General features: G+C 38.1%; 5 protein-coding genes across 6 annotated transcripts; 3 read left to right on the top strand and 2 right to left on the bottom strand.

Moving 5' to 3' along the window:
- The first annotated feature begins 135 nt into the window (after positions 1-135).
- On the top strand, positions 136-1,722 carry Pgam5 (Phosphoglycerate mutase 5). Of its 2 annotated transcripts, none has more exons than XM_068283586.1 (2): positions 136-1,163; positions 1,238-1,722. In XM_068283586.1, the coding sequence occupies exons 1-2, from the start codon at positions 600-602 to the stop codon at positions 1,544-1,546; spliced, it is 873 nt and encodes a 290-aa protein (XP_068139687.1). In that variant the 5' UTR covers positions 136-599; the 3' UTR covers positions 1,547-1,722. The 2 variants fall into 2 exon arrangements, with proteins under 2 accessions (XP_068139687.1, XP_068139686.1); XM_068283585.1 differs by having other exon boundaries at positions 141-1,163; positions 1,235-1,722.
- A 118-nt stretch (positions 1,723-1,840) lies between these two features.
- On the top strand, positions 1,841-3,672 carry corolla. Its single transcript, XM_068303555.1, has 3 exons — positions 1,841-2,031; positions 2,096-2,386; positions 2,457-3,672. The coding sequence occupies exons 1-3, from the start codon at positions 1,902-1,904 to the stop codon at positions 3,533-3,535; spliced, it is 1,500 nt and encodes a 499-aa protein (XP_068159656.1). The 5' UTR covers positions 1,841-1,901; the 3' UTR covers positions 3,536-3,672.
- Positions 3,673-3,791: 119 nt separating this feature from the next.
- On the bottom strand, positions 3,792-4,548 carry Tim8 (translocase of inner membrane 8). Its single transcript, XM_068303854.1, has 2 exons — positions 4,352-4,548; positions 3,792-4,283 (listed from the first exon to the last, which is right to left on the bottom strand). The coding sequence occupies exons 1-2, from the start codon at positions 4,439-4,441 to the stop codon at positions 4,107-4,109; spliced, it is 267 nt and encodes an 88-aa protein (XP_068159955.1). The 5' UTR covers positions 4,442-4,548; the 3' UTR covers positions 3,792-4,106.
- Positions 4,549-4,631: 83 nt separating this feature from the next.
- hop (tyrosine-protein kinase hopscotch) lies at positions 4,632-11,363 on the top strand. The gene is made up of 10 exons (XM_068303853.1): positions 4,632-6,230; positions 6,666-6,829; positions 6,895-7,101; positions 7,576-7,907; positions 7,979-8,435; positions 8,503-8,840; positions 8,914-9,389; positions 9,460-9,632; positions 9,732-9,896; positions 9,960-11,363. The coding sequence occupies exons 1-10, from the start codon at positions 5,010-5,012 to the stop codon at positions 10,237-10,239; spliced, it is 3,813 nt and encodes a 1,270-aa protein (XP_068159954.1). The 5' UTR covers positions 4,632-5,009; the 3' UTR covers positions 10,240-11,363.
- A 416-nt stretch (positions 11,364-11,779) lies between these two features.
- Positions 11,780-12,610, bottom strand: Pa1 (PTIP associated 1). The gene is given in 4 exon segments (XM_068303855.1): positions 11,780-12,157; positions 12,159-12,194; positions 12,196-12,202; positions 12,283-12,610. Coding segments are annotated over 4 exon segments (369 nt in total). The 5' UTR covers positions 12,492-12,610; the 3' UTR covers positions 11,780-12,040.
- Between the last annotated feature and the right edge of the window lie 4 nt (positions 12,611-12,614).

The following is a 12,614-nucleotide window of genomic DNA, read 5'->3' on the forward strand; positions in this document are numbered from 1 at the left end:
TACTTGCCGACTAGTCGAGTATCGATTAATCGACATTTCGGAGCAAAATGTATCGATTAATCGGCAGTATCGGAGCAAACCTATCGAAAATCGACATTTCGGAGCAAAACCTATCGAAAATCGACATTTCGGAGCAAAACCGATCGAAAATCGACATTTCGGAGCAGAACCTATCGAAAATCGACATTTCGGAGCAGAACAGAAGTTTCGGAATTACACCACTACAAATAATAGTAATTATAATAATTGCTTTGTTGTTGGTGTGTCGGGCTTAGGTAAATAATAGAAACAAGTATCCATAATTTAAATAGCCATTAAACGAAAAATAAATAATAATAGTAAAAAGAAAGTGTCGCCGCAGACACACACACACACACACGCACACAAAGAAAAAAAGAGCGCGCGGCAAATAATAAGAAAGAGAAGAGAGACACAAAAGGAAAACGCCGACAGGCCAGAAAAGTTTTATAATTTGTTAAACGAGTAATTTGTTTAAATATTAAGAAAACGGCAACAACAACTGCAGCTGGCAAGGAAACGACGGTATCAGCCGCAAAAGATAATAACCGCTCGACCAAAAGCAAGATAAAGCGATAAAAATGCGCAAATTTACAGCCTTTGCGTGCGGCACAGGTGCCGGCCTGGCTGCTTTTTATCTCCAGCGACTGCGCGATCCCAAACAGACAGCATGGGTGCACAATTCGTGGACGAATAGTGAAAGGCCGGTGGACAGTTGGGCTCTTTGGGACAGCAATTGGGACTGCCGCGATCCGAAAAGTCTGGTGCGGCCACAAAAGAACGAACAGCCACAAGAGCAAAATCGCTATAATAGCGATCTGGAAAAAAACCATGTTAAATCCGCACGCCATATCATACTCATACGACATGGCGAGTACTTGGATGTTGGCGATACGGATGATACTCATCACCTGACCGAACGGGGGCGAGAACAAGCCAAATTCACGGGCCAACGTCTTCACGACTTGGGTATCAAGTGGGACAAAGTCATTGCTTCGACCATGGTACGTGCCCAGGAGACAGCTGACATAATACTCAATGAGATCGACTACGACAAGGCGAAAGTAAAGAATTGTCCTTATCTAAGAGAGGGAGCACCTATTCCTCCACAACCACCTGTAGGTCACTGGAAGCCGGAGGCATCGGTAAGTTGAAGACTGTTTCCGAAATCATCTCTCCAAGGAAACTAACTCATTCTATATGCGCTCTTCTGCAGCAGTTCTTTCGAGACGGTGCCCGAATTGAAGCAGCATTTAGAAGATATTTTCACCGTGCCTATCCCGACCAAACCAAGGAGAGCTACACACTAATTGTGGGCCATGGCAATGTTATACGTTACTTCGTTTGTCGTGCCTTACAATTTCCACCTGAAGCCTGGTTACGAATAAGCATTAATCATGCATCCATTACGTGGCTGACAATTAGTCCGTCTGGAAATGTGTCCATTAAGTATCTAGGAGATTCAGGTTTCATGCCCGTTAAGCACCTCACCAATCGCATACCACGCGATGCTAAAAATGTTGTATAGGTAATGGTCAGCAGTGACACCGAAACTGCCACTCATCATGTTGAATTTGCAGATTTTTGTATGTAGAGTTTAATAAATCAAAAAACAAAAAAAAAAGGGAAACAATCATCCTTTATACTAGTTTCAAAATATATATTACTTCTATTAATTAAACAACACGAAATATTGCATAATAATTGTACTTTTTGAAATGTCTGAATCCGTTAAATTCAAGCTACACGTTTTTTGGTGTTGAGCAAAATACAGGGAGCGGCTGCATAATCTAAAAACAGTTGCCAACACTTGACCAACTGAATCTGTGTTTAAAAAAAAAGCAAGCAAACTTATTTTTGCCATTGCGAAAAGGCCCACAAAAATGTCTGAAAACACTCTTGCATTTGGACAACTGGTCAATTTAATAACCCAGGATAGTAAATTAAGAACGCTGTTCAATGAATATGATGCAGAACTTCGCTTAAATGAACGTTTGAAAGCAGCCAGTAATCGTAAGTGTTGCGGGACTATGCCATTTTAAGTACATAAATGTTCAATTGCACCCCCCTTTAACAGAAATACAGACGCAGATGAATACGGAAGCTTTAGATCATATGCTAGTTTGTGAGGCCTTTGCTTACATAAATGCCCAGAGGGAGGAGGAAAATAGCGTAAATGAGACGATAGAGCTATGCTACAATCAAGTTCTCAAAATGGAGCACTTGCTGAAGAATAAAAAATTTCAAAATATATGCAAATACACAATGCTGCTCAAGCAAAACGAGGCACAGGCTGTGCATAAATCATTGGCAAATGCGAATAGTTCAGAGCTGGAAAATCTAGCTATACTAGAAAGTCGTCATTTAGGTAAGTTAGGGGTTTCAAACGGGACTGCCGGTAACTGGATGAAGTCAAGTTTTGGCCATTTTGTTTATAGTTATAGAGCTGCGGAATATTCAGTGTGCCTTGAATAGAAGTCGACAGGAGTTGGACATAGCAAAGCGATCTTTTAAAGATTTTCAATGCCGTAAGGATATAAATCTCCAACGGGCTAACGGGCAGTTGAATTTAAAAATTGTGAATCTTCTTCTTCAACGCAAGAAATTGATTCAATTAAAAGAGGAGCTAGCCGATTGCGGAGCAAACAATCTACATCAACTCCAGCAGCAAAAATCCGTAGCACAGGGTTTACCCGTCAGCATCCCATCGCTGCCGAAACATGGGGATAAGGCCATAATTCAATCTGCTTTAGATTTCTTAAAAAGTTTTCCAACTGGTGATATATCCAATAAGCGCATTCAGGCAAATTTAGGCCATGAACCCAACACCTTGCGTTCCATATTGATGGTGGATGGTAACAAGAACAATCCGAGCCCGACCAAGCAAGTACGTTTTGCTCTCTCTCCGCTGTCTGAGAATGAAGATGACGCCATGGCGAGCACTGATAATTGGGAGGAATTGGTTGGACGTATAGATATCAATCTTGACAACGTTGAGCAACTGCCGGCAACACTGGATTCGGCAGTGTCTACAAGTTTTGCTGATCCCTCATCCACTGGAATCGTGATTACATCAATTCCCACTCAGCTCTCAGCTGCTCAGCCTCTCACTGGAATTGTTACCACATCCGAATCAAATCTTACCACTCCCCGAGGTTCTGTTGAGCTTGCTCAGCCTCCCACTATTACCCATGAGGCCTTGGTTGTTCAGTCCTCGACTGCAGTTGTGACCGCATCAGAAATGATCCCCACTACACCTGGGAATAATTTTGAGCACATATTCGCTCAGCCCCCGACTGACATCAGATCTAAATCAATCACTGCCACTCCGCGCAAAGAGTTTACGTTTAATAATCAATATGTAAATAATTCTCCCGAAAGTTCATCCACTGCAATGTCTGAGGAACCAGAGGGCTCGGGCAATACATTGCTTTTTGCGGCACAAAATGATGATTTCTTTTTAAACTTTACTGATGACACCAATGGACAGAAGGAGAAGGCCGACTATGAACTATAAAATGACAATAATACGTACATATGTACATATATACATTCAGCGGCTTCATAGTAGTACTAAATATGTGAAGAAATATTTTAAGTGTTTCAGTTGTTCTAAAAACCCACGAATAAACTTTCCGTTTTGTAAATTATAAAGGATAAGACCAGATACTGTTGCTCCTCCCACCACAATTGAATCAATATTTTAAGATTTTGTAACTAACTCCTGTAAGTACGTAACATGAACTATCCTCCTTGGCATGGACACATACATATTTGGCATATGTAGGTACGTACAACACATTTTTATTATCAATTGGTTAGCTAATAGTTAAAGGTTAGTGTTGGTTGGTTGGTTTTACTTTGTTATTTTTGAATTTTTGGTTCGAGTGGAACGCACAGTGCCTGGGCCATAAGGAAAATTTAGCACCGTGTATCTGTGTTTTGTTTGAAACTAGTCTTCTTACATAGTATATTTTAAAAGTAGTTTGCTTAACAGTAGGACATACATATATATATATATATGTATATATGCAGGTCAGGCGGCGATTTGTAGTTTCAGGATTTGCTTCAACTCTTTCCTTCCCGGTTTACATATCGACAGAGCTCTGTTTTTGCAGAGCCTGGGCAAAGCGTTGTGTTATTAACAGGGAAGTGTCAATAAAGCGGTCAACACAATTGCTTAGACACGTCTCCGTGGCAGAATCCAATTTATTGCTTGGCTTGCCAATGCACTTTTCCCAGCAAATCTCGTTGAACTCGTGAATCTGCAAAGAAATTGAGAAGTGGCTCCGGATAAAGGTGATAACAAAATCATCTAACCGTGCTCTCTCACCTGAGCATGGACCTGTGCCTTCTGTTTCTCAATCATTAGGAATTCTTGCAATTCTTTATCGTTGGAAGACAGATCCTCGAATTCAGACATTTTTTCAGTTAAAATTGTTTCGATTCAGTCAACAATTTAGATTTCTCTTCAATTTATTTCCCCCTTTGAGGTTATATAAAGATTTGACAATTTCCACCAGTGTTGTTAATGTTGTCAAATGCTACAAGTTGCACAGCACTAGGGCAAACGTTTTCCAACACTTGTATACCAGATCCAACAAACATGCGTAGACCAGTTTTTTTCGTTGTATACCAGTTGCTAAAACAGGCGTAGTGTAGTTTATTTTCCTTGTATACCAGTTGCAAAAACAGGCCAACACATTAAAGCAAAACCACAGGTGCCAGGACATTTAGGAGTGCAATACGTACAAGTGCAACTGTGCACGAAGCCAGCTTTCGATTGATCTCCGATACGCAAAAACCAAGGAAAACAACACTAATACAAACGTCACAGAAGGGAGAGAGGAGTGTTGTGTATATGTTTTGTGTATTGTTGTAGTTGTAGTAGTAGGTGTGAGCTGCTGTATGTAGGTGGAACCTAAAACTGATAACAAGCTGTAGAGCAGTCTGCTCGCAATAGCCAGAAGGCGCAAAGCACAGAGGCTGGAATGCAACTCGATATGGATGGCAGGACATTGCCCGGTCGCGGTAGCGGCGGCGTCAACGGCGATAGGGACAGCGGTAGCGGCACAACAACATCCCTAAGAAGCAGAAGCAGCGGCGGCACATATAGTCAACAGAATATAAGCATGAACTCCCTGAATGAGGGCATGGTTCAAGTTTACGATTATACCACCAAAAAATACAAACAATTTATCCGCAACATGAAATGCGAAGAGATTTGTACGGCAATGTGTCGAGAGTTGAACATAAGACCGGTGGTCCAACTTATCTTTGGCATATGCGAGCATCGAGATCCGCCAGCCAAATCGAAATCAAAGTCAAAATCTAATAACTCAAACTCAGTTAGCATGGGCTTTTGGGTACTGCCCGGAGAGTGTTTATCTAACGAATTGCGCTACTGTTTTCGTATACGTTTTCGTATGACCGATATGGAGAAACAATTGCGATTTATTGATCCGCAAAGCTTTAACTATCTATACTATCAGATGCGACATGACATGGTGCATGAGCAAATCTCAGAAATACGCTACCCGGATCACAAGAACAAGGTCCTTGGGCTGGCTGTCATTGATATGCGCATCGATCTGGAGAGCCAATCATCTGGAGCTGAGGCCATCCAAAGGGCCTACAAAACATATTTGCCGCATAGTTTATGGAACAATCATGGCTTATTCACACGTCCTCACATCCATAATGTTTTTCAAGAGCTTATTACATCGAGTTTAGACTTTGCCGACTTTAAATTCCATTATATATCCTCCATATGCAGTCTAGCACCAACTTATATGATGGAACAGTATCGGGCCATTGTTGACGAGTTGCCAAATGAGAATTTCAATAATATGATGGAATATCATGGTATTACCATCAGCACCAGCGCTAGCACAACCACAAGTCATGGCAGTGGGAGCACGAGTATACTCTCGAATGGTACCAATAGCACCACAACTCTCTCCACATTGGCCCCTGCCACCAGTTGTAATGGCCTGGCAAGTGATCTTGCCAGCGGCACATCCAATGCATCGTCCACGGCAACAAGCAACAGCTACTCCTTGACTAATTCTAGCAGCCGCAAATTTAAAGGCCGTAGTCAAAAAAAAACCAACGATGTTAGGCCAAAAGGTATTGATGTTCTAGTTAGATTATGGTCACATGAGTCCACTGATCCAGGACTGAAAATCGCTAGAGTTTCAGCCGTACCCAAGGTGAGTGCAACTGCAAATAACTTAAAATTTTCACAAGAAAGGAGAGTGGGTGGGTAGGCTTTAATTCTTGTTTATTTTTTTATTGGTCCTATACAATGATTTAATTTATTATTTGCCAATAATAAGATATTACAATTTTCAATGGAATTGAATGTTTAATGCATGTTTTATTTCCGACTAAAAGTTGGATGCTGATAACAAGAAAACATATGTATCTAAAGACATGAGATCAACGTCACAAGATCTTATCGGAAACATTTCATTGTTATACCCCGTACTCCATAGGAAGGGTATATTAAAGTCATCAAATTATGTATACAACAAAAAAAAAAGAAGCCTTTATCGATATTGTAAATTAAGTCGAGTCAATCTAAGATCTATAGTGAAAAACCAATTTGATAAAGTGCACTTATTAACATTATTTGTTTATTCCAGTGGTCTTTGGTTGCCATTACGGAGGATATTATAATGATTTCGCCAGATGAAAAAGAAAAGAAAGTATTATTGGAAATCAGTGGAATGCAAAGTGGCTTTGATATGTATTTTGAAACGGTACAGGAAATGAAGTCCTTTGTTTCCTATTTGGGCATTTATATGAGGTTAGTATTTATACAAATAACAAATTATGCGAGGCTTGTAATAATAAATCTTTACGAATTCATAGATTGACTGGAATATGGCTAAGGGATCTATGTCTTCTATACAAGACACCTTCGCTGGTAGAATTAAGAGAACTATCTTGTCATGGTCCTATAGGTGGGGCCTACTCCTTAATGAAACTGCACGAAAAGAGTGATAAATGTGGCTCTTATATCATCCGACAATGCGATCGGGAATACTCTACCTATTATATTGATATTAATGTCAAATGGTATGTTAAACAGTTTTAAGAAGAGAATTTATCCAGTTTAGTTCGTGTAGATTCAAACTGAGAGAGCAAGTTCAAGTTTGCCCAATAAAATCATTTGCAAGTTCATAATCAACCAAAAAAAAAAAAAAAAAAGAAAGGCAAAGCTGATGATAATGATATGAGAGATAAAGCTAAAGATGATACTAGCAATAATTGTAACATATTGGTAACTGAAATACCCCATTCGCTTTCTTAGGGTAGTTAGAGAGTGTTTATTAAGTTATCAGCATAAAACAATTAAACGGATGCGAGCGTTTAAAAATTATAAAAAAAAACGCTGCAGCAAGGCAACAGTTTACAGTTGATAATCATGTTTTTGGTTTGGTTTTATGTTTGACCTGCCTCTTATCCATGCAAGCATACAAATACATATATTTATACATGTACATACATACGTATATATAACTTATTGTGTATATTTCTACATATTTGTAGCCTGAGTGGTGTGCATAAAAATCATCGCTTTCAAACGGAAACATGGAAAATTCTACGAGCTGAGAAACAAGAGAGACAATGGATATTGGTCCAATCGAATGGAGTGCAAACAGCATTTGCCACATTACATGATGTCGCGCTCTCCATAGTCACCGATAGTCTGGAACGTCGATGTGTACCACCATCATTTCATGACAAATATCCATTATTGTTATTATGTTTGCCCAAAAATTTGAAAAACAAAAAGACTGATATACAATTGAGCGATTTCGATTTGCGGCGTCGTAATCCACAATTATTGAATCCCTCTAAAGATTTGCAATGCTATCCAGGTATGAACATTACTCCTTTCATTATCGAACCTTACAATTATTAAACCTATTGTCATTTATTCTCCTTACAGTTACATGTGACAAGAGCAATGATAATATAATGTTCACAATGCGCGGTGATTGGCTACAAAAGGGTTCATTTAAGGATGTACCGGTTACATTAAAAATTCTACGCAATGATGGCGACTATGCTGAATTCATGATGATGACAGGAAAATGGGGTCTTATCGAATCGCCACAATTTCTTAAATTATATGGCTTAACTCTGGCAAATCCATTGACCATGGTCATGGAGTATGCCAGCTATGGCCCATTTGATAGATTTTTGAAAAAGCAACCGAATGTTGCCCTAAGTAATCTCATTCAGGTATGCCTTGGTTTGGCACGTGGCATACATTATCTGAGCGAATATCGAATTATTCATAATTATATACGATGTTCGAATCTATTCATTACTGAATATAAACCGCCACATACATTGGTGAAAATCGGTGATCCTGGGTATCCGAGACCATATCAAGAGAGCGAGTAAGTTGAATTTTGTATTTTAATTTAGTTCACAAAAATTAAATATAAATATTGCTGTGTTTCTTAGCTTTGCTTGGATACCAACGAAGTTTTACAATAATCCAGAAGCGGCCAAGGTTGATCCTAGTACACAAATTTGGGCATTCGCTACAACAATTTATGAGATATTCTCACGTTGCCGAGAGGATCTAAGGCTAATGACTCAAGCCACATTGATACAGAATAAAACGCAGTATGCAAACATATTACCCGAACTCGATCCGCAATTGTGCCCCCCTGAGATCAGTGAAACAATTATGGATGGCTGGAGCGATGATGTGGAATCGCAATTTCATCTTCAGGTCATTGTGACACGACTCCATGAGATTAAATGTCCTCATACGGAGATGTCTGAAAATGATTTAGGTAAAATTAATTTAGCCTTACACATATCACCATATCTAATTTCGTCTGTGTTTCTTTTTTTTTGTCATCGCAGCTTTCAGACCTGAATACAATGGGTATAATGATTATTATGATGAGAGTTTTATGGATAATGGTGCCGAAAGCAATGTTACAACAGATGATGCAAAACCGTTCGACTACATGCATTTTCCCATAGTAATCGAGGTGAATGGTGGCCGCGTGCGATTTAATAAGCATTATAAAAATGACAAAATTGGCGAAGGCCACTTTGGTGTCGTGTACAAGGGTCGACTTGTCCGTTACGATGGTTATGACGAGCCAGTGGCCATTAAAAGGCTTCACACGAGAAATATAACACCTGACTTTCAACGCGAAATGGATATAATGCAGGATCTAAGTCATCAAAATGTTGTGGAATTCAAATTCTGGGCACCTCAATTCAATGCCATTATCATGGAGTTTTTAGACTGTTCATTTGATGTTTATTTGAGAAGTAGTCCAGATTTGCCAAGGCGACAATTGGAATCCTACGCCTTGGATATAGCCAAAGTAAGTTTACATATTCCGATATAGACTAGGGATAACTACTAATATTCATCTATTTATAAATTTCCTGCAGGGCATGGAATATTTAGCCGGAAGGCATATTATACATCGCGATTTGGCCGCCAGAAATGTTTTGGTTGATATAAATAGAAGCATTGTGAAAATCTCTGACTTTGGTCTATCGCAGAGAGTTAATGAAGCGGGTTATTATTTTGGAAAAACAGAGCGACACTTACCCATCAAATGGTAAGAATAATCTTAAAAGTTTACCTGACTCGATTTTTAAATTTCTCTCCCTCTCTCTTTCTCTGTCTTTCTCCATCCGTGTTGTGCATCTACGTTTAGGTATTCACCCGAGGCAATTAATGACCAAAAGCATTCAATGTATTCAGATATTTGGAGTTATGGCGTAACCCTTTATGAGACATTCACCCGTGGATCGCTGCCAGAATTGGATCCCATAGCAAAAACCGAAACCGAATTCCTCACTCGGCTCCAAAGGGGTGCTAGGTAATAAAACTAAACAATTCAGTGTTGAATATTTCTTTATACTAATAAATTATTCTTTTCTAGGCTACCGAGACCACAGCCATTAGAAGCATGTGCAGATTTTGTATACAATGACATTATGTTGAAATGTTGGAATGAAGATCCCAAAAATCGGCCAACATTCACAATGATTATTGAAATATTTCGAAGGAACAATATTATTGGAGTACCAGTTTCTGAATCATCACAACACCAGCACCAACAGCAGCACCATCACCACCATCACCACCAGCAACAACAGCTTCAAAATGGTAACAACATCGAAAACGATCACTCATTTAGAACGAACTTCGAGCGCAATTAGAAGTATATATAAAATATTTTTAAATCTTAAAATTTTGCTATATATGTAAATGTTTTATCGTATAAGTAATTCGCTTACTGTTAGTTGGATATATTCTATTTTTGAATCTGTTGTTGGCTTTTTGTTTTTACACTAAAAGCATAAAATTTGACGCACGTGCTCTTAAGGATCCTGTCCGGGCAGATTGAATGTAATATTTTAATTTAGCTAAGCTATTTAAATGTTGTAAATATCGGCGGGCAATTTAATGGATCCTCGTTAGGAAATTTAATTTCATTTGATATAATCGCGCTCCCTCACTTCCTGACACCTTCGCTACCCTCGCTCCCTCTTTGTGTCTCTCTCGCTATCTTTTCAACGATAAATGACAATTATTTTCAAGTACTTGTGCCCGTTTTTTTTAATAACGCCTTTTCTTTGACAATTTGTACATTTCGTTGAGTTGCTGCATAGAACCCCTGATTCTGTACGTGTAGGAACGTTTGTACGTTTGTCAAATTTGGCGTAATTTTATTGAATGGGCGACTTCTTGAAATATAAATGCGTATAATTTTGTGTTCAAAGTTTTAGATCACTTTTGTTAAATATTATTAGTCATGTACTCAAAATGTATATAATTGTAAAAAAAAAAAACAAAAAAGAAAGATCATAGGGATGAGAAATAATTAAGCTTTATCTACACACACACATACCCCCACACACACCTTATTGACGAATGCGGCCAAGTCCGAAGCCCAAAAAAATTTATTAAACAAGAATCTAGGCATATATTATTTGTATGTATGTAATAGACATAAATAAGATATCTATGTAATTTTTATCAAGCATGTGCACATATAGTTTTTAAGCTATGTATGTCAATTAATAATTAGATCGATCAGAAGATGCCATTTTTTCTTTCACCTTGTTTTTTTTTCTTTTAAAGCAACTTATTAATAATGTTAATTATTACGAAAAATATAGGCATTGCATTTGCAATTACGAATGCCTTAAAAATTGTATGCTAAAATATATTATATATGTTAACTTTTAATGATTCTCAAAATATTTTTTATTATTAATCAAATCAAAAATATTTCGTGCATTTAAATATTTTAATAAAAACCATACAAATTAATATAAAATGTTTCGTTGAATTTAGTTTTAACAACAAACATCTCGAGTTATGTCTCTATAGCAGGATAAAAGTTATTTTTCCTTTGAATAATTGTGTAAAAAAATTTTGTGGGGGTAATTTAAGCATGGGCTAAGGCAGGGTTTATTGAATCCATTATCGGGTTTCGTTACTGCCCAATTTTGAAATAATTCCAAACAAAATTCGGTATCGGTAAAGAAATTTCTCTATAGGCTTTAAAATGCATAATGTTATAAATTTTATCATACAGCCGCATTGAAAATAACTTTCCAATGACAGAAACGTTTGTGTTTTTAAGTTTGGAAAACCCATAAAAAAAATCAAACCGACCGAATCTTAAATATCTCGTTATTCGCTCATCTTAATGAAGCTGTTGGCAGAAAGACAAAAAACATGAAAGGACAATTATAAAATGTTACCTTTTAATATATTTATCATCTACACATGGATTTAGACTATATAAAACAAAGGGACAGAAAAATAAATAGAGACATTTTCAAATACATGACCAAGACGAGCACTCTAACACATACATATTACGTACAATTGGAAACGACACTGCATACAATGGAACTATACAGTTTAAAAACAAATTAAAATAAGTAGTTTATGTACAATCGATTTTTTTTAGAAGAGTTGTGAGCCGATGCCACGCTTGACGAACTGCTAGGAGCTTTCTGCATTCTTTTTCTTTAATGTCTCCATAACGCCAGCAAAATTGGCCGTCTTCTTCTTGGCTGACTTTGGTGTGGATGTCTGGCTACGCACTCGCATCTGGGTGGGGGGCCACATCATCGCTAAAATCAAAGTCATTCGACTTTTTGTGGTCTGTGGAGTTGAAGGATACGACAATTGAACCAAAATTAGCAATTTAAATTATCTGTTAAGTGTCAGAGGTGGTTGCTTACTCTTGTTCAATGGCATCGGTGGCTCCCACATCCAGATCCTTGCTATTTGCATTGGAAGTGGCATCCGGCGATGGTGCTCGTCGCCCAGGGAATTGCCACTGCAATTCTGGTATATTCCCCGCTTCCAGCTGTAAATAGTAGCTCTCCAATTCTTCGGCATTGGCCGAAAACTTATCAGCCGCTGCAGCCGACTCCACTTCAGCTGTCATTTTTATAAATATTGTTTTTGTTTTGTTTACGTTTATATACCAGTGTGACCTTTAGTTTTGTTTTTTGTAAACCACTCCCCGGTATTATGTTTGTAAAGACCGGTATTTTTTTACTCGCTTTTT

The sequence above is a fragment of the Drosophila tropicalis genome, unplaced genomic scaffold (assembly GCF_018151085.1).
Source record: "Drosophila tropicalis isolate 14030-0801.00 unplaced genomic scaffold, ASM1815108v1 contig_158, whole genome shotgun sequence".
Classification (NCBI taxonomy): domain Eukaryota; kingdom Metazoa; phylum Arthropoda; class Insecta; order Diptera; family Drosophilidae; genus Drosophila; species Drosophila tropicalis.

Bases quoted from the DNA above. Each gene is read 5' to 3' on its own strand.
- hop (XM_068303853.1), top strand. From the start codon at position 5,010: ATGCAACTCGATATGGATGGCAGGACATTGCCCGGTCGCGGTAGCGGC. The intron at 6,830-6,894 runs GTTAGTATTTAT...ACGAATTCATAG, and splicing joins TATTTGGGCATTTATATGAG to ATTGACTGGAATATGGCTAA. The intron at 7,102-7,575 runs GTATGTTAAACA...ACATATTTGTAG, and splicing joins ATTGATATTAATGTCAAATG to CCTGAGTGGTGTGCATAAAA.
- Tim8 (XM_068303854.1), bottom strand. From the start codon at position 4,441: ATGTCTGAATTCGAGGATCTGTCTTCCAACGATAAAGAATTGCAAGAA. The intron at 4,284-4,351 runs GTGAGAGAGCAC...ATTTCTTTGCAG, and splicing joins AGGCACAGGTCCATGCTCAG to ATTCACGAGTTCAACGAGAT.
- corolla (XM_068303555.1), top strand. From the start codon at position 1,902: ATGTCTGAAAACACTCTTGCATTTGGACAACTGGTCAATTTAATAACC. The intron at 2,032-2,095 runs GTAAGTGTTGCG...CCCCTTTAACAG, and splicing joins TTTGAAAGCAGCCAGTAATC to AAATACAGACGCAGATGAAT. The intron at 2,387-2,456 runs GTAAGTTAGGGG...TTTTGTTTATAG, and splicing joins ACTAGAAAGTCGTCATTTAG to TTATAGAGCTGCGGAATATT.
- Pgam5 (XM_068283585.1), top strand. From the start codon at position 600: ATGCGCAAATTTACAGCCTTTGCGTGCGGCACAGGTGCCGGCCTGGCT. The intron at 1,164-1,234 runs GTAAGTTGAAGA...GCTCTTCTGCAG, and splicing joins ACTGGAAGCCGGAGGCATCG to CAGTTCTTTCGAGACGGTGC.